This window comes from Trichosurus vulpecula, chromosome 8 (genome assembly GCF_011100635.1).
Source record: "Trichosurus vulpecula isolate mTriVul1 chromosome 8, mTriVul1.pri, whole genome shotgun sequence".
In the NCBI taxonomy this organism is placed as follows: Eukaryota; Metazoa; Chordata; class Mammalia; order Diprotodontia; family Phalangeridae; genus Trichosurus; species Trichosurus vulpecula.
In genome coordinates this window covers 42,874,684-42,897,842 of record NC_050580.1, presented here as the reverse complement: position 1 = coordinate 42,897,842, position 23,159 = coordinate 42,874,684, and the positions used below count along the sequence as shown (strand labels likewise).

At 43.1% G+C, this 23,159-nt stretch overlaps 1 protein-coding gene across 2 annotated transcripts in view; it reads right to left on the bottom strand.

Annotated features, from left to right (window-relative positions):
• Window positions 1–15,267, bottom strand: part of ZFAND4 (zinc finger AN1-type containing 4) — a 52,846-nt gene extending 37,579 nt beyond the window's left edge. For both annotated transcript variants that reach the window (XR_005008986.1, XM_036736046.1), the window contains exons 1-2: window positions 15,030–15,267; window positions 5,150–5,450 (exon numbers count right to left, since the gene is read on the bottom strand). Coding sequence is in view for 1 of the 2 variants with exons in the window: in XM_036736046.1 (XP_036591941.1) it covers window positions 5,150–5,411 (262 nt within the window). In the remaining variant the exon portion in view is untranslated. The remainder of the gene's footprint in view (window positions 1–5,149; window positions 5,451–15,029) is intronic.
• Window positions 15,268–23,159: the final 7,892 nt, after the last annotated feature.

Sequence of the window (23,159 nt, the reverse complement as noted above, 5' to 3'; positions counted from 1 at the left end):
TCAAGTTCAGAACTTTTCTACTCCTATGATTTACCCTGGATTTAGCTATTTCAGCTACTCAGAGACCTTTTTGGCTTACTTAAAGATTTTTAGATTATGTTCCAGATGTTTGAGAATTATGGGAACTCTAGTCTCTGGGTAAAAAGGGATTACATATATATATATTTATTCTACCTCAAAATTTAGTTTGGTTCAAAGGTGCACAAAGTTAACTAGTTAGAATTAATGTTAACTAGTATTTTGTGAATTACTTACCAGGAAAAAAAACTGATTCAAATATTCTCAAACTTTAACTTGAATCAGCCTAATACTTCATTTGGTTTAAGTCTCAGTAGTCAGGGTCTATGGGATTACTTTATACAGGACTATATTGTTTTGAGTTCTACTTAACAGCTGCAGGATTATTGAATAGGTAAGTTATAAGAAAATCCAAGATGTAATCCACTGTTTGCTGAATTAAATTCTGTAGCAGTAAAGTTCCATTGTGTTTCCAACCCTAACCCCAACAATTATGAAGAATTAAAATCAGTTTATTAGCAAAGAAATACTCATTTCTCATTACTTACACATTTATTATCTGGGGAAAGAGACAATGGATAAAAGGCATTATTAATTATTATTAGCCACCCAGTACTTGATCTGTTGAACTGGGACAAATGTATTTTTAATACTTTGTATTGTTCAGATCTATGATTATACTGGTGTAGAGAAGTCACAAAGCAGATCACCAATGGTTCTGCAACATCTAGTCCAGTCTTAGCCCAGCTGCCAAGCTCATTGAGGCACTTGCTCACAGTTACAGAGCCAGCATATATCAGAAGCAGAAGCTGACATGGGCTATGAAATAGGCTGCCCCTGGACATGGGAGTTTCCCTCTCCTTTGAGGTCTTCAGGCATGGCCTGAAGTGACCAGGCTGATTAAGTTATCGTTAACTAGTAGACTAGCTGGAAAGGACCAGACTGAGGGCAGTGAAATCAGGGATGGAGTAAGAGTCAAAACCAGGTATCAGAAGATCCAAGAGGAGGCCTGAGGAGAAGCATGGCCGAAGTTTTAGGGTCCAAGTGTTTAGGAGACAGGGGAGGGGTTGGGCTAGACAAGAAATAAGAATGTAACTTGCCACACAGAGGTTCAGGTGAGTACTAATCTTCCACTCCCAACTGACACCCAAAGCCTTCCTCAGCCAGAAAGCTGTTCGTGCCACAGCTGTCCTCATCAACAGCCCCAGGAACGGTCAGGTGAGAGAAGTCCTTCACCAACTCAGAGGCATGGATGATGTGAAACACACACTAACCCTTCTCCTTTGGCATGCATCACTGCATCTTCCCCATCATACCAACACTGCGGATGGCCCCAACATAATCCCTACTGTAGTGGGTCGACAAATGGAAATAGTGAGCATGTATCTAGTAGACACAAGGCCACTGGACAACGGAGCAGAGAATAGGGTAGCCTGTGCACAAAGTGAGTTGGAGATGGAGGCCATTAGATAGATTGCCCAGACAATGTAGAAGAGTCCAATTAGTGAATTTGCCTGTTGCTTTGAAGTTTGTTGTGTGGAGTTTCTGTGTATTCAGCTAAACCTGGTCTGACATTTGCAGAGTCCCCTGGAGTTACATGGATAACTGATTACTGTAGGCCACACTTTGTTCATATGTAACTTCTCTTGTAAACTGGCCTATGTTTCCACTTCTATGAGGGACAAGTATAGTTAGTAAGTCACCAAGGATTTATTAAGTGTTCACAGTGTACAAGGCAGTGAGCTAAGTACTGGCAACACAAAGAAAGGCAAACAACCGCTGTCCTCGAGGGGCTCATATTCTGTTAGGAGAACAAACAAGATACACAGAGAGAAGCTGGAAAATAACCTCAAGAGTGGAAGGCAATGGCAGCTGGAGTACTGGAAAAGAAGGAAGGAAACAAGTGTTTATTAAGCTAAGAGCTTCATAAATATTACCTCATTTAATAACTAACTAACATTCAGAGTGCTTACCATGTGCCAGCCACCGTGCTAAGTGCTTTATGAATATTATTTTGCATGGTCCTCATGATCTTCTTGGGGGGAGGTAGGTGCCACTTCTTAAATTTCCATTTTGTAGTTAAGAAAACTGAGGCAAATGGAGATTAAGTGACTGGCCCAGAGTCACAGCTCATAAATATCTGAAGTAAGATTTGAACTCAGGTCATCTTGACTCCTGTGCTCTACCCACTGTGCTGCCTAACTGTCCCTGAAGAAAGGGGGATCAGAGGTGAGTCCTGAAGAGGCAGAAGTGAGAAGGGAGATCATTCCAAGCAAAGTGGGGCAGCAGTGCAAAGGCAGAAAAGGGGAACAATGCACTGAGGGGGAGCAACTGGATGCTGGCCTAGACTGCAGAGTTCATGGAGAGGAGGAAGACGGAAGGAGACTGCAAAGGTCGGAAGCAGCCAGGTTCCTAAGAGATTTAAGTGCTAGATGGAGGGCTTTATGGGTGCTCCTAGAGACAAGAGGGAACCAGAGTTTACTGTGGCCTGGTTAGATCTGTGCTTTAGAAAAATCATTTTAGCATGTGATGGAGGACAGACAGATGGATAAATGGAAGGAAGGAAGGAGTGACCGAAAGGGCAGAAGAAAGGAAACACTCATTTATTAATGGACTGGATTAGGAAGAGCCGTGAGGCAGGGAAAGGAATTAGAAGCCTAGAGCAATAGTCTGGTGGTTGTGGTTCCTCCATGACATCAGGAAGGTGATGCTATGACTTGCACGTGAATTGGATTCAAGTGAGGAGGCTGTGCAAAGTCACCAGCCTCACTGCCTCTTCCGGAGCCACCTGGTCCAGAGGCCAGATACAGATCAGAACACCTGGAGACGGCCCCATAGCAACAGTCTAGGCAGGAGGTGAAGAGGGCCCGAACTACTTGTGCAAATGCAGAGGAGACATGTGAGAGAGCTAGTGTAAAGGGAGACACAACAAGATTTGGCTAGCCTCTATTGGCTTCAGTTTCTTCATCTGTAAGATGGGGATAATAATAGTACTGACCTCCCAGGGTAGCTGTGAGGAGAAGATGAGATGTTTATAAAGCACTCTGTAAATGCCGGCTACTATTACCTGTGGGAGTGACTCAGAGTGCAGAGCTGAGGATGACTCTGACACTGTAAACCTGGGTGACCGAGAGGACGGAAGTGTCCTCGACAATAATAGAGTTCAGGGGAGGGTGGGTTTGGAGGGAAAGACGAGTTCTCTCCACTCTGAACATGCTGAGCTCGAGATGTCCAAGGGGCAGCGAGTGATGCGGTGCTAGCACACAGGACAGAGTCTGGGGGCTGACTCAGTATCACAGAGAAGTGGAAGCCTGGGAGCTGATCAGACCACCGGATGAGACGGCACAGAGTGAAGAAGAGTCCGGCAGGTTGGGGCACACCCACGGCTAGTGGGTGTCACACGGATGGAGATCTAGAAAAGGCTACTGAGAAGGAGTGGTCCGATGGGCAGAACGAGGAGGGAATACTGTCATGAAGACCAGAGAGGAGAGGGGATTCAGGTTAGGTGATCAACAGCATCAGATGCTTTGGCGGACAAGGCAATTCAGAGATCAAGGGTAAATTTGAGAGCACAGTCTCATACAGAGGGTTAAGAAGAGCACGAGAGGACAGTAAGTGGAGACGAGTGGTACAAATGGCTTTCCCACAGTCAACAAGCATTAATTAAGGGCTTGCTTCGTGCCAGACACTCTGGCAATCATTAGGAATACACAGAAAGGCAAACACATGGTCCCTGCCCTCAAGGGGCTCACTAGCAAACGGGGGAGGAAATAGAAGAGCCAACATGCATATAACCATGGACAAACATACCAGATATGTACACAGGATAAAGTAGAGGTAAGAGAAAAGGAAAAGTGAGATGTAAGTGGAATCTTTTTGGAAGGCAATCAGGATTAAGTGACTTGCCCAGGGTCACACACTCTAAGTGTCTGAGGCCAGATCTGAACTCCGGTCCTCCTGACTCTAGAGCCGCTGCTCCCACTTTGCCACCTAGCTGCCCCAATGCAAGCTGAATCTTGAAGGAGATCCCTTCCAATTCTGAATCCTCTAAACCTAGCTGTGAGTTTACAAGTGCTTATTCAACAAAAATGTCTAAAAAATACTCGCTCCTGAGACTATGTGTAGATTATTAAGCTCATCACAGGAACCTAAAAGCAAAATGGGATTATTATAGAATTATGCCATTAGATCTTAATAGTTAAACAAAGAAAAAGTTTCTCATGTTGCAACTAGCAAGTCCAGATTGTACTATCTAGAAGAAGCCCAGATTTTCTCCACCTCTCTCTGCTCAGGTGTCAAAGTTCTCTTAGGAAAAGGTGACTAAAGTCCCTCCCCCGTGAGCCCCGGACCTCTGACAGAGCTGGAGGAAGACTCTATTACTTCTCCACTCTAGAACCAGAGCTGGCTGCACACACACTGAAGGAGGAAGCAAGGAGGCCACTGATGAAGCTGATCCTACTTAATCTGATGAGAAAAACATGAATTCTTACGTCCTTTTCAGTAGCATGCAGAGTCAAGAGAAATGTTTCAGGAACTTAAAGGACATATACAAAAGCTAGAAATTGGGGGTGGGGTGGGGGTGTCAGGGCCTAATGACTATCCCAAGCACATAAAATGTAAAAATCAGCAGTTGTAAATGGCAAAAAAGTTTTGACAAAATGTTTCAGAAAGCCACAACTTTTTCTTGGCACAATTCTAAGACTATTTCCATTAAAAGTGAGCCAACAACTGAACTGGGTTTGTTAAAGCAGTGCATTTAAAAAGAATCAAAAACAAGATATTTACTATGGGGTAATAAGATGAGGAAATAAGTTATTTATTATGGGCTCATTGCAGAGATGACAGGCAGAGTGAAAAAGCAGACACAATGGCCTTGGAGCAAGGAACACACATTCAAGCTGTATCTCTGAGACCCTGGGCAAGGCATGTAACCTCTCAGGGACCCAGGCAACTCTGCTACTCTAAGTTACAGAAAATCTGCTGAAACTTCGTTGGTGGAAGGATCATCCCCTCTGGAACGTTCCTCTACCCCATCCACCTACATCACTCCACTTCAAAAACATTAACCTACACTGATAGCGTGAAATGAATTTTCATCACTCTTAGTAATAAGAATTAAGAATACAACTACCTTCTAATCTTTGAATTTTAGCTTTCACAGAGATGACAGTTTCAAAAGGTGAAACCCTCAACTCAAAGCATGTCCCCGTCAGTGTCTCAATGAAGAGCTCCATAGTCTCGTAGAAAGGCAGCTTGTAGTAAAATGGTCCCACGTTATCTTCATTAAAGAACGGAGGTTCTTTCTTGTTAGCCATTAGATTGGCTTTTCCGATTCCTTGTGGATATGCTGTCGACAATTGTATTCCAGTTCTAGCCAAATTAGTTCTGAACATTGGCTATGTATCTTGTTGGTCATGTTTTGAGTTCTGCACCTAAAACATAAGAATAATGGTATCAGTCCCATCTCCAGCCAAGCCCCTCCTTCCAGCACTCCTGAGCTTACTCACGCTCACTTTTCAGACATCCCTAAACCCACCTTCCTGCACAAGTGATGAGCAGGCTGGTTTCCAGAACCAGACAAGAATAGGAGGCAAGACTCCTCTGGATACTGTGGACAGGAGGCAGAGAAAGAACTGGAGAGAGCCCTGGGAAGCCAGAGAGCGAGCTAAGGCTGTGGGAAGGGGAGTGGCTGCCCCAGCTGCAGCAGGAGAGGGAGAGGCGCTGGGGGCACAAGTAATTTATGTGATTAAGTCATTTCTAACCGTGTTCATAAATTGGGCAACTTCTTTAGCCAAAGCTGGGGGGGAGGGGAAGGGGGGGCTGGAGTTTAAGGTTCTCAAGATCCAGGCCAGTCATGATCAGGATTTGGGGGGCACAGAGGGACACTGGAACTAGCACGATGCCAGAGAGAGAACACTGTGTTTTAAGGTCAAAAGACAGGAATCAAGACACTGGCTCTGTGACCTTTGCAAGTCTCTTCACAGCAGCAGCTTCCTCATCTGCAAAATGAAAGAGCAGGACTATGCTGGACCCGAGGTCTCTTCCAGCTCTAAGTCTTTTGATCCTGATTCAATGATTCCTGGAGAATCTTTGAGGGTTGGGAAGCTTTCATTTTTGTCTTTGTAATGTCAGCACTATAAAAAAAGCAGGTACTTACTAAATGCTTTTTCAGTTGAATTCTATAAAATTCAAGCAATACTGAGGGGGGAAAAGGATCTAGTGGGAAGAGTGCTGGATATGTAGTCAGAACATCTGCATCTGAATCCTGGTTCTGCTATTAGGATCAGGACCCAGGGGACCTTTGGCAGGTCACTGACCTGGCTGAGACTGTTACTACATCTGTAAAATGACAGGACTGGTCACATTCCAGTTCTAAAACCCTCATGCCCCTTTCCTCAAGAACTGGGAAGGGGAAGACTTAGTGTTACCATACTGCTTTGAGCTTGACTTTTTGGCAGGATGCTCAGTTCTACATACAATGACCACAGTCAGTAATGTGCCACAGAAAAGGAAGGACACCAAAGAAGTCGGTAATCTCCAAGTAGTAGAAAAAAATCAAGGAATGGATGAACACACCAATGAAATGGGTCCACAGGGAGAAGAGGAGTGGTCTGAGTAGAGAACCTTGGCTGTACTGGAGCAGCCATGATGAGGGAGACATAACCAATTAAATAATAAAGGAGCAAGGCTTTATGTAGGCCAAGAACCAAGAGGTCTAAGTGACAGATGCAGAAAAGCAGTGATTGAGAGCAGAGCAACAAGCAGAGGCAGCAGCATTAAGAGGAGGTCTTTGTACATGGCCACAAGCCACAGCAACATTTTCCCTCAAAATGTGTCCCTCCTCTGGCTTTTTGAATCCTGTGAATGCCAATACCACTCTCTCCAGTCAGCCTCAGTCACTCTGTATTCTGTTCCACACTGCACATTTTGGAAGGATGAGGGAGAGGAGCAGAGTATATACAATAGGATCCGTTAAAGAAATGGGGCATGTTTAATTTGGATACGAAAAGGCTTAATGGAGAACATGGTAGCTGTCTTCAAATATTTGCAGGGCTAATGTGTAGGAGGGTTAGATTTATTCTGTCTGGCCTCAGAGGGCAGAACTAGGAGCACTGAGAGAAGGTCCAAAGAAGAAAATAAGGCTGGATGTGAGGAAATGCTCCAAAGGAGGGGTCCAAAGTACAATGGGCTACCTTGAGAGGCAACGTTGGGCTCCAAAGTAGGAAGGATAGCCTCAAGAGGCAACGACCCCTTGACTGAGGCCTTTAAACAAATGCCAGGTGACACTTTCTTGGATATGCTAAAGAAGGGTTTCTCATTATATGGTGGATCAGATGGCCAACTTGCATATTTCGTGATTCTTTGACTGCCAACACTCATCAATGGGAGCTAAGTCTTTGACTACACATCTGAAAACTCCTTTCTTTTCCTGCCTACTGCCAAAATTCTAGTTCACTCTCAATTCAATTCAATTCAAAGCAGTTCATTGAAAGCATCTTATATTCAAAGCACTGTTGGAAGACACTGGGGAAACAAAGATTTAAAACAGAAGTGTCTATCCTCAAGGAGCCTAAAATCTAATACACGTATACACTGAAGGAAGGACTAGAAGGAAACAAGTATTTGTTAACTGCCTAGTACTACAGCGTACTAAGCACTCTACAAATACTGTCTCCTTTAATCCCACAACCACCTTGGGAGGTAAGTGCTATGATGTCATCCTCTTTTTACAACTAAGGAAACTGAGACAGCCTGCAGCTAAATAACTTGCCCAGGGTCACAGAGCTAAGAAATCTCTGAGGCTGGATTTGAACTCAGGTCTTCCTGACTCCAGATTCAGCACTCTATTTACTCTATTATTTAAAATGAGAAAGTCCCTGCCCTCAAGAAGCTTACAGTCTAATGAGAGATAGGATATATATCCGGGTAGTAGTGAACAGGAAATAAAGTTATGGTCTGAGAAGTCACCAAGATGGTGAGTGGAAGAAAGTAACCTATTAATGCACTCTTTCAAGTGAAAATGGTAGTGCTGATTTGATCATAGTTTTCAGAGAAAAGGGTTAGGGCTGCCTGGGAAGGTTGTGAACGGCTGCAGTGGATATGAGGATGGATGGCCCCAGGGAGCCTAGGTATGGCCTCTGGTGGTCTGCTTTGGAGGCTGGAGGCACACGGGCCACAGGAGCAGCACTATGGAAGATGGACAGGGTTGAATAAGGTCTCAGTTAAGACAAAGGAAATATTGGAGGAGAGGGGAGAGGGTGATGCTTACACCAGGGAAGCTGAGCACCATGAGGAAATGAAGGATTTCAATAGGCAAACACAGCAGGAAGGAGTTCTAGGCCTGGGGGACATTCTGTGAGGAAGAAGACAAAATAAAAAGGAAGCAGTCCATTTTGGATGAGATGTATAATAAGTAAATAAGACTGAAGAAAAGCTGAAACAGTAGATTAGAGCCAGACAGAGGGCAAACTTAAATTAGAGTCAGGCTAAGTTCTTAATTTACCCTATGGGCAAATAGGGGCTCAGACACTTCCTAGCTGTGCAACCCTGGGCAAGTCACTTAACCTTGTTTGCCTCAGTTTCCTCATCTGTAAAATGAGTTGGAGAAGGAAATGTCAAACTACTCCAGTATCTTTGCCAAGAAACCCCCAAACAGGGTCATAAAGAGTGGCATATGACTGCAAAAATGACTTAACAGCAACAACAAAAAGGACAACTGGGAGCTATTGAAGGTTTATGACCAGGGGAAACGTGCCCAGCTCAAAGCTACTCCAAGAGTCTGTTAGTGCTCATCTGGATCATTGTAATAACCTCTTCACTGGTCTCTGTCTTCAGTTCTTCCCAGTTCAGTCCTCTCTACAGTACTACCATATCAATCTTCTGAACGAGCAGTTCAGTTAATGACATTCCTTAGGCTCCAAACAGCCTAGACACACTCCTGCAGGCCCTCCAATGTGGCCCCACTCTGCTCCAGCATCTTCCCTTCCGCTCCTTACTTTATGCTCTATAGTCTAGACAAAGTGAATTACTCTCAGTGAGATTTGTCTCATTTAGTTTAATTCTATGCCAGCATCCTTCATCACAAGGATTCTTAACCTTTTTTGGATCATGGATCCTACCTCTTTGGCAGTCTGGTGAAGCCCATGGACCCCTTCCAAGAACATCACTGTATTTTAAAATGCATACAATAAAATATATAGGATTACTTTAAAAAATTATACTGAACTACAGTTATCAAAATGTTAGAAAAAAAAGTTCTTGGGTCCAGCCTATGGGCATCACTAGGGCTATTTCTACCATGGACATGTGCTTCTTTGATGTTTTAATAATCTTGTGAACTTGGGATCGTTTAACTCTGGCAAAGGTGTGCTCTTGGGACGACTGTACCCAATGACTCAAATTTTCACGTGTCATTTTGAAAACAGAAGTATAATATTTGTTTCTTTTCAGAATATGCTAATAAGCTCAGAAGTATCATTAAGGACCATACCTTAGCAAAGAAAACAGGGACAGTGTCCTGCTAGATTCTGGTCTGGGAATTACAGCATGAGCCTGTATAGTTTTGCTGGGTCTAATTTCTTTTAATTTCATTTTGATTTTGGGCAGAGCTTGGACTTTTTTTGTGCTACTAAAAGACATACAATGTTCTGTCACCATCACCATGAAACATGCTTCTTGCTAATCCTTCTCCCCATTCCTAAACATCCACTTGGGTCTGATTCAATAGAAAGCTGTATTACTCAGGGCCATTAGCGCACTTTTTCTGTCTTTCTTAAGCAAGTATTCCAGTAAGAAGCATACCAACATTATTTGCTGACTCTCTGTTAACATCCTACATATTCTTGTTTCCATGTTTTTGCTTCTATTCCTCCTTCTCTAATTCCCTCTCCCTCATCTCTGCCTGCTTTCAAGGTGAAACTCCAAAGACTTTCACAAAGCCTTCCCGGGTCCCCAGGCCAGAAGTGATCTCTCTCTCTTCTGGGCCCTCATAACACGAAGTATCTTTCTTATGCATTTAGTGTGCTCTAGGAAGTATTCCAGGTATTTATGCATGTATTCTGTCTGCTCTCGATGGCTTGAAGCTCTTTGTGGGCCGGGTTTGTTTCTCACACTTCTCTGTAACCCCCTCGATACTTAGCTTAATGTCGTGTACATGGTGAGCACCTAAGCCAAGGTTGGTTACACTGATTTCTGGTGGTGAAAACACATTGTGCCTGGGCATGCAGCCCATGTGCAGCCCCAGAGATGAAGGTTCATAAGAAGATGCAGAAAGTGGTGAGTAAAAGGGGATACAGTCATAAAGGACGATGGACAGGAGCAGCGATGTAGAAGGTGAGCTGAGAAAAACAAGCCTTCCCAAGGGGTGTCTCCATTTGCAGGCCATGTTGCACCAAGTGGATGCCATGCTGAAGCAACTTCTAGGTTCCAGATAATTATCTGAAATAATAAATCAACCCCGGTTTGTTGTTTATCCTTTGTGTCTTCTGATGGTGGATAGAATGCTCAGTGAAAAGGAGTTGGTTAGATTTATGCAGGAAGTCTGTATACATCCAGGTAATAATGCATGACTCAGCAATTAAAACCTGCATAAAGAAAGTGAAAAACTTCCTTTTCTTTACCTTAAACTTAAAAAACAAAACAAAACAAAAACAACTGCTTAAAGAAAGATGAGGATGAGGCTGCCAGCTTCCCCCTTAACGATCACCTGGTGACTTGATCCCTGGGGTGAATTGACATCCAAGTACTCTGAGCTATCCATGATGCATGGCAACAGCTCTGCTCCGATTCCCTCCATTCAGCGTGGGCTTTGCGAGGGTTATGGAAAGAATGTTTAACAGGAAATTCTATTGGAGGTCAGGACTGATAGGTGTAACAGGCAGACCTCCCCTAGCCCTGGGTAGTGTGGAGCAGCAATAAACCAATGATTACCTCAATTGTCTCGGCCCCCAGATTTTTCCTAGCAAATCTAGAGGGACTGATCATACCCACTTGAGGCAGAGATGACTGTAGCAGCTAAACAAAACATAAAATAAGGAAAAGGGGAGGGAGAAGCCATGGACCTACATGATCCCAAAGCTTACTGGAACCCCAAATCATCAAATTATTGATAAATGGAGCTTGAATACATGACAACTCTATATCCTCCAACCTCAAAAGTTTAAATTTGAACATTTCATTATGGTAAAATCCAGCAAAATAATCCAGAAGGGCAGAGTTCCTGTGAGACTGAAGCAGCTGATGGCCCTGACAGAGCCCATGATGACCCCAGCCTCAGAGGGGAAAGAACATGTCCCAAACTGAAAACACACTTTCCCAAGGAAGCAAGGTCATAAATGGTGGCTGGGGTCTATAGTACTACTGGGTAAAATGGGTTCTTTCAGACTGGCCTAGGAGCTTGGATACCATTTCTAACTCTCTGTGGAAAAAAATACATTCAATGTTTCAAACCACAAACTGGAACTGAACCCAATCCTAAGTCATTCACTAAGGCCCTTCAGCCTCTTCATTGGTTGTATGAATCCGACCTATCCAAAAAGTCTCATTAGTCTTCAAAACCTTCCCTGCTCATGTTAGCCAAGAATGTATTCTCTCAGCACTAAACTCTTTCGGAACAGTTTGCATTACTTGTTTGCTCTTTCCGTAAATGTGTATTGTAGAATACCCTTTCAAGTTTAGAGGCTTTACCTATACTTAAATAATTTGTGAGCACTGTGGTTATTGTTCAGTCGTTTTAGACTCTTCATGACCCCATCTGGAGTTTTCTTGGCAAACATACTGGAGGGGTTTGCCATTTTCTCCTCCAACCCATTTTACATATGAGGAAACTGAGGCAAACAGGATCAAGTGACTTGCCCAGGATCACACTGCTAGTGTGTGAGGCCAGATTTGACTTCTGGCCCAGAGAACTACCCACTGTGCCATCTAGCCCCTATGAGCACTCAGTGGTCATAAACTTGGAATGAGGAGCCTGGCTCTAAAACCCACAAGTTTGAGGCAGTGCAACTCTGGGGCTTCAGATGCCTCATGTGTAAAACAGAGGTAATAATAACAAGGAATCACAACTGGCAACATGTAAGTAACATTTTAAAATCTGCAAAGTCCAGAAGCTCTCCAACAACGCTGTGAGGTGGCTCCTACAGCTGTTCACAACTGCATCTTACAGATGGGGGAAAATGAGACTCAGCAGCCAGGAGACTTGTTTATGGTCACATATAAACAAAGCGGGGTCTTTCTTAAGGCAGGTCTAGGCCTCTCTCTACCATGCCACAGGAACAGAGTTGCCCTAACCTAGCTCACAAGATTACGGTAAGGCATACATCTGAAACACTTCAATGCTTTCTAAATATGTGAGTTACCGTTACTGCAGGTTCTATGCCCAACACAGAAATATCCGAATAACCATTAATCCCTAGTATTCATAGCTTCTTACTTGGAAGTATCTTCCTTCTCTGAAGGACTATATAAACGAAAAAGCTGGATGAGACAAAAGAACTACAGGAGAATCTGAGTGAATGTGGATTTCAAGCACACTCATATCACAGAATTCTGCGTACACTTTAGTAACTATTCATTATTTGTCTCCATCTCCAACTAAGAAACAGCAGAATCTACCTTATCTATAAATATTCCCAAAGAATATTTCCTCACCTTTCCCCATTCTAATCTCAAAAGAATAATCCGAACCAGCAAAATAAAGACAGCCAGGTACAGTGGAAAGAACTTGGGTGTGGAGCTGGTTCAAATCCCACTTCTGGTAGGTCTTGAATGGGCCTCAGTTTCCAGTTCTATAAAGTGAGGATTTTGGATCATATGGTCTCTGGGTGCCCTTCTAGCTCTAAGAACCTAAGATTCTAAATCTTAAGTCAACGTTTTATCAGGATGGAAAGTAGCCAACCATTATTCTCCATATCAAGTTTTTTTGTTAATGATTTTCATCTGAATTCTGGAAGAACTGCTGGTCCTCACTGCTTTTGGTTTATTAATAAGCCTAGCTTTTCTGGACTACCTTTAAAGATCTCAGGAGAACCCGAAGTCCTCCAAATCCCCAAAATGGACATTTTACAGTTAGTTTAAAATATCAGTGCACCTTCCCTGTTTGACTGGAGAATCCTCCAGGGACTTATTCAAGATTACTTTCTCATTTTTTTTTTCTATAAAGTGGCCAACGAAGCCCTTTGTAAAGTCCAGAACAAACTCATTAATTCACTAGAATTGCTAGAGAACAGGGGTGAGATCGTTCAACCCAACTACACATTTCAGGGTTAAGAAAGGTTTTGGGCTAGGCACTGGGGATAAGAGAACAAGCCTGCCTTAGGAGAAAGAGGATTCCATTCAGAATCAGATCTGGTTTGAATCCCAGTTCCACGTGCACTAGCTGTGGGACCTGGGTGGGATTTCCTCATTTGTAAAATGGGGGATAACGACTGCACCATGTACCCCACAGGGTTGGAGCCCTAAATGCACGCCCTAAAAATGGGCTATTTTGCTCTACAGATGTGGTATGTACCCCGAGGAAGCAGGGAGGTCTACAGAGGCAGATAAAAGAGCATTGGCCAGTGAATGTCCCCAGGCACCCAGGTCATTCTCTTGGACCTTTCCGACCGAGGGGGCCCGGTGCAGCCAGCCCTGGGAACCAGGCAAATCACCTCCTCTCTAGAGGCTTCAGTTGCCTCCTAGGTAAAAAGACTTACTGGGTCCTTCCTAGCTCTCTACAAACCTTTATTAAATGCCTACTATGTGCAAGGCTCGAGAAGCACCAGAATGCACCAGCTAGGGCTCGCCCCAGGCGCCTGGCTCCCACCTCTCGTCTCCACACGCGGTGTGCCCGAACAGCTGCATGCACCGGCGGGGTCACCGTGCAAAGCCATCCCTGCGCTAGACACAGGTGATGGGCCCGGCGGGAGCCTCTGCCCTCGAGACCTGCACTCCCGAAGGGCTGGGGGAAGCAGATGCACAGTAAGGGGCTGAGGAGGGCTCCAGGAAAATCTCAAGTCCCTAAGGTTCCCAAGAAGCGATCGAGGAACGCCAGAGTGGAAGTGCTCCCCAGGGGCCCTCCGGGAAATGGGGCGGCTAGTCCCGCGGCGGCGGCGCAGCGGAGGAATCGGCCCAAGGGGGCCACCTGCCCTAGAGAGGCTCAATCACCGCGGGGAAGGGACCTGGGGGAGGCTGGTCCCCCGCGGGCCAGTGCAGGTGCTCCTGCCCTCGGGGGGGCTGCACGTGTACATTAAGACCGCACCGCACCGAGAACGCGGCTCGGGAAGGGGCCTGGGAGGAGGATGGTCCCCCGCGGGCCAGTGCAGGTGCTCCTGCCCTCGGGGGGGCTGCACGTGTACATTAAGACCGCACCGCACCGAGAACGCGGCTCGGGAAGGGGCCTGGGAGGAGGATGGTCCCCCGCGGGCCAGTGCAGGTGCTTCTGCCCTCGAGGGGGCTCACAGTCACGGCGGGGAAGGGACATGTGTACATTAAGACAGCTCCGAGAACGCGGCAGGGAAAGCGGACTTGGGGGTAGGGGGTGCGCTTGGTTTGGAGAACGTACCCCGAAGGGAAGAGGGGTCAACCCAGGCCCTGAAGACCTGGGCTTCCTCTTCGAGCCTGCGGTGGCCGAGACTGGCCAGGAACGCGATCCGACGGACTCGAGGGGGTGCTGAAAAGCAACTGAGCCTCGGTTTGCCCACCAGAACCGTAAAAAGACGAGTGCAGGAGTTCCTGCCATCTCTTGGCCTTTACGATCAGCACCCTGGGGAGGACTGCGGTCGGGGAGAAGGTCTCAGGTAGGAAAGGTGGACTTGGATGCAGCACACGGACCGGAGGGGAGGAGCGCAGTGGGAGGGCTAGGGGGCGGGGCTTGGCTCTTGTGTGAACGTCGGGGCTGGCGGTGGCAGGAGGTGGGCGTGTTCCTTCACTGCTCTTGGGCAGTGCCAGGCCGGCCGAGGGGCGGGGGCGGGGGCGGGGCCCCGGGGAGGACGGAGCCGAACTAGGGCGGAGGAGTGGGGGGAAGGGCTGCTCACCTGCGCAGACCCGCCGCGGCGCCCAGGACTCGTCTCCTTCTCAGAAGGGAGAAGCGGCGAGACAGCCTGGGGCCACCTGCTCCCCGGGTTTAGTCGCCGGCCCCATTCAGCCCGGCCCCCCGGCGGAGGCAGCCCCTCGGACACTCAGCTCTCGGTTTCGCTCCCGGAGCGGAGCCGGAGGGGGGACCGGCCAGGCCAATTCTCCAACCCACTCCCCGCTCCCACCTACCCCCTTTGTGACATCCCTTACCAATCGCGGGCCCGCGCTCACAAAATCGTCCAATCAGCACCGGGCTAGGGAGGGGCTTCGGTGACCGGCGCGGGTGGTTGCTCGAGGGGCGGAGCCCCCGTTCTACCTCGGAGGCTGTTGTCGGTTACGAGAGGCCCGGATGTTGACTACATCGCTAACAACAGAAGGCATCTGACCTGGCGTCGCTCGCCCTGAGGTCAAAGGCCATGGGGGTTGAAGGCCAGTTGTAGCCCTGGGATTGGGCCTTCCGTCTTCGCTTCTGGTCGGAGTCGATTACCCTCCCGGGTAGGTGACCTCGACTTCTCCCCGAGGACCCTCACCTTTCCGAGCTGGGGAGGCGTAGAGGGCCAAAGCGGCGGCCGTAGAAGGCTTCCTGGAGGAGTTAACTGCGCTAAAAACGACCTTGGACCTTGGAATCAGCGTTACTTTGTACCTAAAATTGAGGGGCTCCTCTTTTTTGGAGTTCCAGATTCCCTCCTTTCGTCCAGCCCCTCCCCACCATTGAAAAGGCGAGCAACATCGCCCGCATGACACGCAGGGATTCTGGCAAACTTATTTTAAATTGGGCTAGATGACGCCCTCGGTTCCTTTGCATTTCCAAAGCGCGTTACAAATCGGATGCCCTTTGCTCCTCACTACAACCCTGGGAGGTGGGCGATAGTGAGCCTCGTTTTACGGAGGAGGAAACTCCCAGCGTGAATCGCCCAGGCTAACGGGTTACCATAACACGGCTGGATCTAGGGTCTGACTCGAAGGCTGGGTTGGGGGGGCAGCCAGCCGTCCCTCTCGGTTTTAGCCCCGTGAACCCGAGAAATCTACACCGCCCTTAACCCAAGAAGAGGAGAAACACTAAGGACTTGAAAAAACCCGCACACGCACTCTGTAATGACCTGTTGCAAAGCCCTAGCTCAGACAGGAAGTTAAAGAAGTGACTCATTGGAAACCACAAAGAAAACCTTCAATATACTGACAAGATAAACAAAAAACCCTTTGTGGTCAAAACTAGTATAAAAGGGTGTGCCAAATTTTATTTTCTTTTTTAGCATTTTACAGCAAGATGATGGAGAATCATCTCACCTGCTTTCGAAACAAAACACATTTAAATAAAATATTATGAAGATAACCTAATATCCAGGCTAAATCAGTATATTTTCCTTGTACAGTTAATCGGCTACCTTATTGGGCAAACATTTAAAAAGTCTTCAAGTAGAGGGTGGAGTATGTAGTCAGGGATATTGTGGGGAGGATTCCTGTTCAAGTATGCATATTAGACCTTTCAGATCCTTTTTAATGGAGGGATTCTTAATGAAGGGAGTTGTAACATAGGCTTGCAATAATCTTCTCAAGACCCATTGTAATTTGTCATTCTGTTATTGTGACCCATGGGTTCTCGAGGGCTATACGAGTTACATACAAGCTCTAGTAGGAAAGGCTTTTTGTATGGTCCCAGTGATGGACTATTATCTGATGATGAGTTTAGACAATTTGGAGCTCATCTTGGGGATTCACCAAAAGATGAAGAACTTTCCACTGCAGCAATTCTGGGAGACCTTCTACTAAAGTCATAGAAAATATGTAGGTAAAGAAGTATGCCTAATAAAATTCCAGAGCCCAAGACTCAGCAGAGATAGAAGTTTTCCCAAGGGGCGCTGGCAGACACCACTAAGTCACATATTGCTGCCAATGAAAGAAATACAGATAATGAGAACTCTTTTTGCCTAAATGAAAGGCTTAGCCCAATTAATGGTTCAGGCTGGAACTTTTCCGTTGATAGAATATATTGAACTGGTAAGGACAAAGAGTGCATATTGACTTAGCTTAAAAATACAGTATCTATTTTTATTGTATTTTTTTCTGTATTTTGGTAAATATTTCCCACAAAACATTGTCTGCTGTGGGGAGCCAGCTATATCCTGTTTAGGCCTCTTAGACCTCTGCAAGGCAGGGTCAATGGAAAATGGGCCTATGCATGGCAAGGCCAGTTTTAGGATAAGAAGACTTGGCAAAGAAATTCTGCCTTTGTAGCTGATTACCCACATGGGTGATGATAGAAATGTTTCAGCCTGGTTATCTATATGCAAGAGAACATAAATGTTTCCATTTTGTTAGCCTTGAGTAAAAATAGTGTCTCACTCCTAGGAACAAGGAGATAAAAAACTTAAATCAATGCTTTATTGTACTTTTCTTTGAAGTCAGGATGACTCAGTAATTAACCTGTATAAAATACTGTCAGTAACTCCATTAAAATCAGTCTATAGCTTGACTATATGACTTGCCTAGCCCCATGTCTTTGTCTTTTTGTGTCAATTACTTCCTCATATATTCACGCCACTGCAGGCACAGTTGGTGCAAGGAACAGGCACAAGTCTGGGCCTTGAGATGAAGTAATATCTTACCAATACAGGCTCCAGAGCATACTCAAATAAGAGGTAAGAGGATTACTCCACTAGGCTTACTGGGGGATTGTAGAAATTTTAGAGATTTAGAGAGTTAGAAAAGTAGATTTAGAAAATTTAACCATGGGACAGATACAGTTTAAGGATAGGGATCTGTATCTGCAAGTATTAAGAAAAATTGTAACAGAAAGAGGTTTTTGTATAACAAGAGAAAAAACAAGAAGGTACAATTGATTTAGAAAGATGGGAGATGATTGAAAAACAAATGAGTAAGAGATTAAGGGAGGATGGACCAGAATACTTCCCAATGTCAGCCTTTTCCATATGGAATATTTTAAAAATGTCTTACTCCAGAAGGAAAAGTTCCTATGGTACAAAGAATAATTAAGCATGATATTGGGGTTCGGGAGAGATCTTGTGAGCCTCAGCCCAGGGATGGATGACAATAACCCACTGTGGGTAGACTAGCTAATTGGGAATTATCAAAGTAGAAAGGGAAAAGAAAAATGCTGGATTTCTAGAAATCCTTTTTGTGCGTCCTGTCATTTTCTATCTGTATCTGTTTTGTGTTATGTGTCTCTGTGTGAAGAGAGTATGTTATCTGACTCTTTGTTGTTAAAGCTGTTGAAATAAAGAAAATGCTCTTTCTTTCTCCCTTCATTCCAATTCTGGCCAAATTTGGAATGTGAAGAGAGATAAGAAAGAAAACAGGGATCTTTTCCACTTAGAGTTAAGTGAAATGTGTTACTCCTAAATTTGATGTTTAAGATAAAGTCAGAATTTATTATACTATTTGGTATTAAGACAAATTTGGAAAATGCATAGATGCATAGAAGGGATGAGGCACCACTGGATCTTTTCCAGAGTCCCACTCACCTTGGCTGGAGGATTCAAGGTTCTCACTTTCAAAAAAGTTTTTAAGGAGTAAACACAGAAGTAAAATTTACTCGACTTAAAATTAGAACCATTAAGATCTTTTCACCTGTCTTGGACTAAGCCAGGGCTGCAATAAATGTTAGAGCAGCTAAAAATTTTTTAGCAGATTCTGTCTACCATAGATAATCTGATGAAGCATATGAAACCTTTTTCAAAATAATAATACCCTTATGAATGTGAAGAAAATTCAGTTTAAATGACAAAAGGTACATATTTTTATAAACCCCTCCAATCTATCTGTAGACTCCTTGGGGGGTTAAGAATTCCAGCTCAATGTCAGAAGTATATACAAAGGTGTTTTATTTTTTGTGTGGTTAATAAGAATCACCATGAGACTAGTATAAACAAAAAACTGGAAAAAGGACTTTAAAAAATCAAGAACGTGCTTTCCCAATTTGTACAATTAAGAACTTTAGTAATGATCTTATAAACAGAATTGGAAAATATTTAATAACATAAAGGTATTAAATAAATCAGTAGAGTTAATAAGTAGTTTTTTTATATACAACTACAGAGATCCTTATGTGCAATTTAGTGATCCTCATTCCTATTTGAGTTTGAAACAAGTGGCTTAAAGCTTCCAAAATAGAGAAATAAAAGCAGAGAATGAGAGCCAATTTGAACATATCTTACCCAAAAGACTGTTACTTACTACATTCCTGAGAAACAAAAATACTTCTTAGAATAGGAATTATCTCAATAGATATATATTTCTAGCTTGCTATGATCTTCCTAAATTTGCTACTTGGAAAGTTTAAAAAGTGATTCAGCTGTGAATATACAATAGAGAGTTGGCTCCTTTTCAAAATAATTGCCGTTTATTAGCTGCTTTTTCTTTTTTAGGCCCTTTATTTTGATGTTTTTTCACCTAAAGTCTCAATGTAAATTAAATTATAACATTGAAACTACAAAAATTAAAACATGTTGCTACAAAAGCTCTACTCCTTGTTCTCTTCTTTGCTACTTTGTTGCCTTCTCATACCCCACTTGACAACAGCCCTGGACCCCCGGAGGCCCTGACACCCACACTTCTAGGCAAGCAGAGGAACCTCTCCTCTCAAACCCCCAAGTCCTTGCCCCCACACCACCAGAGCCTGGAATTTTTGTTCCAAGTTTCCCAAAGCCCAGCAACCCCTATTAGGAAGCAAAGGTTCCTCACCCTCCTCAATGACTCCTCAGATCTTTAATTCAGGTGCTGGGCTCTACAGCTTCCCAGCACTCCCCGGTCCTTAGTCTCCCTCCCCTTTCCCAAATCCCTGGCTTGACCACCCCCAGTCCACAGCCAAGCTCTGAAACTGTGGGGAGAGAAGAAAAACCTCTATGCTTGGTAAGCCCAATATATGTAATGATTTGGGAATGCAATTAATGTCATCTGAAATTTTTCTGTTTGTATTATTATTGTACTTCTAAATTGTAGTAAAATTCTCCTATATTGTAAAACTTCAGTGAAAGTTGTGAGGTAAAAATAGTGTTAGACAAAGAAATTTTTAATCTGAATTTTGTTGAAACTAAAAAAATGAAAACAATTGTGTAAAACTGGTTAAGTTACTTTCTCAGCCCCAATAACCCTGTCTTATGTTTTACAATTGCCATTTAGAAAACTAGGTATTCCTACCTTTACCTGTAGTTAATAGAAGGTCACAGCTAAAACAATTCGGCCAGCACTTTTGAAACTTGTAAGATTGTTAACTAGGTTTTTTGGGATCACTGTTTTAATGTTAAAAACCAATAAAGTTCCAGAGAGAGAGAAGGAATTATGTCCTCCCACCTTTCGGGCTAGATTCGTGGGTGGGTTCTATTAAATCTTATATGGATGTTGATTAGGGTAAAGCTATTGATTATTGTGAGTTATTATTATTACTGTTCAATTAACTATCAACCCCCTCTGCCTGGAAGGGAAACTGACTATACCTTGTTAGCAATGAGTCAAATTTCTTAGGCTTCCCTTTTAACTGGGCCAAAAGAAGTAGTTAGAATATTAGCCCAGCACATTTAAACTGACTTGCTTATAATAGGTGATTCGAAAGTGTTTATAAAACTTTCCCAAGAAAAATCTGAATGGAACTTAGAAATGTATATTGAATAATTAAAAAAGGGGTGCATATTGTTATTTGGCATTGAGAAATTTATTAACTATATAACCCCAAGAAAATTCTATTGTGGTAATATTGGATAACTACCGAGATTTACTGATTATGACATAACTATTGAGACTTACTATGACATAACGATTGTGACAGAACTATTGAGATCTACTGGTTGTGACATAACTATCATGACTTACTAATTGAGACCATTACTATTACTATTAATGTAAATACTAGTAAAACATTATATATATATGTAAAATTTGAGACTCTGTGTTGTCAGAAAAGCAATTTCTTTTATAATCTAAATGTTGTTAGGCTAAGAATTGTACTGAGTTAGAAAACTTTTAAGTCATTCTAATTGACCATGTCATAATATTTTGTAGTGTTGTAATTTAAAAAATCATAAATTACCAAATTTTGTCCTTAATTGTTTTGCTATCATTTAGGAAATTTGTGAGATTGTTAATAAAGCTTAACTCTAGTATTTACAAAATTATGTTTAGTTTTCTCTCTTTTTTTTTCTCTTTATGTGGAAAAGGTTTGGTGATCAAATTTAAGAATTGTTTAATACTTAGAAATTAATAATAATATCAGGATAAATTGTAAGCTGTTTCTGAGAAAGAGAAATAAGTTTATGAAGAAAAGTTTTGTAAAATCCTTTGCATGATTTTTAGAAAGCCTCGACCTTGAATAAGTGTGCTCAGAGAAAAGGCAAAAGATAGCAGAACAGGCAAGGTTTTTCTATTAACCCCTTCCTGAGATCCATGTTACTGCTCCTTATTTTGTAAAATTGCCAAGACCCCTGTAAACCATGTCTATGGGCTAGTCATCAGCCCCGGAAAAGAACTTGTTTGATTTATGTAAACTCTAAACAATGAACTTGACTTGCTGAGAAATTGCAAGTTTACCTACAATAGATAAAAAGGATTCTAAGAGTAGCAGTATTTTTCCTGTGATCAGTCTCTTACTGCTAACAATGTGAGATTCTGTTACAATACCTTTTTGATTAAGAAACTTTGTGATATCTAAGAATTTTGTAATAACCAGAAACTTTGTTACAATACTCTGGAATTAGTGTTACTTAAGGACTTTTTCACCAACTTAGTGAAGTTTTATCAACAAGGGTAGAAATGCATGCGAGCCACTTAGGGCTTGCTTTGTAAATGTTCCTTAAGCAATGTGAGAACGTTATTTTGTTATTTGATTAATATCATGCTTGTCTAAAGTTTTGTTAAAATTAATGATGTAAAAAAAAAGAAGAAAAAAAAAGGAAAAGAGGTTTGTGGTTTACTTTGTAAATGCCATCAAAGAAACATGGCATGACTAAAAGGTCAAGATTCTATATGCATTGTGTTAAAAAATGACAATTTAATGTATTTATGTATGTACTGAAGCCTGTTATTAACTCCTTAAGTGACATCTCATCCTCCTAGTGAGGAAATTAATAATGGATGAATGTAAAGCATAAGACGCTTGCTTCTGGTGTGAATTTCTTAAATATGACAATTGGCCATGGTTCAAATTTTGAGTTTGTAAAAATGATCAGGGTTATAAGGATTAGCAATGGTAATTTAAAATTGTGCTAAGATCACTCTTGTAGGAGAATGGACAGAAAGCTGATTCCTATAAGAAGACAAGAAGAAGATGCTGTGCTGGAGATGGTGGAACAGATACCAAGGACCAGAAGATTGCATTGACGATGATCCCTGCCAGACAGCTGCGTAAGAAAAGACTTTCTGAATCTTAAAGACAATTGCATTTTTTTCTTTTTGAGTCTATGTATCTATATCCATACAGGGGACTGCCCCCTTTGATTTGTCAATGCATCAATCAATCCTTCCCATATTTACTTAATTGGTTGATGGTTAAGGGGAAGAATTCACATGTATCTATAACGGTGAAGTGTCTACAAAAGAGAAAGGGGGGGGGGGATTGATTGGAATGCTGAAGTAGTGAAACGCCCCTTTTCCAGGTATTGATCCAGAGGGGGTAGCAAAAACAATTATCGATATTTTCAAAAAATTTAACTCATTTAATAATATATTTTTGACTATTTTCCATATACTATCTTATATTCTTTGTTTGATCATACTGATTTTTTGTCTACCTTGTGTCCTTGGGATAATGAACGCTATGTTTAAGCCATTTAAAATTACAGAACAAAAAGGGGGGAGATGTGGGGAGCCAGCTATATCCTGTTTAGGCCTCTTAGACCTCTGCAAGGCACGGTCAATTGAAAATGGGCCTATGCACGGCAAGGCCAGTTTTAGGATAAGAAGGCTTGGCAAAGAAAATCTGCCTTTGTAGCTGATTACCCACATGGGTGATAACAGAAATGTTTCAGCCTGGTTATCTATATGCAAGAGAACATAAATGTTTCCATTTTGTTAGCCTTGAGTAAAAATAGTGTCTCACTCCTAGGAACAAGGAGATAAAAAACTTAATGCTTTATTGTACT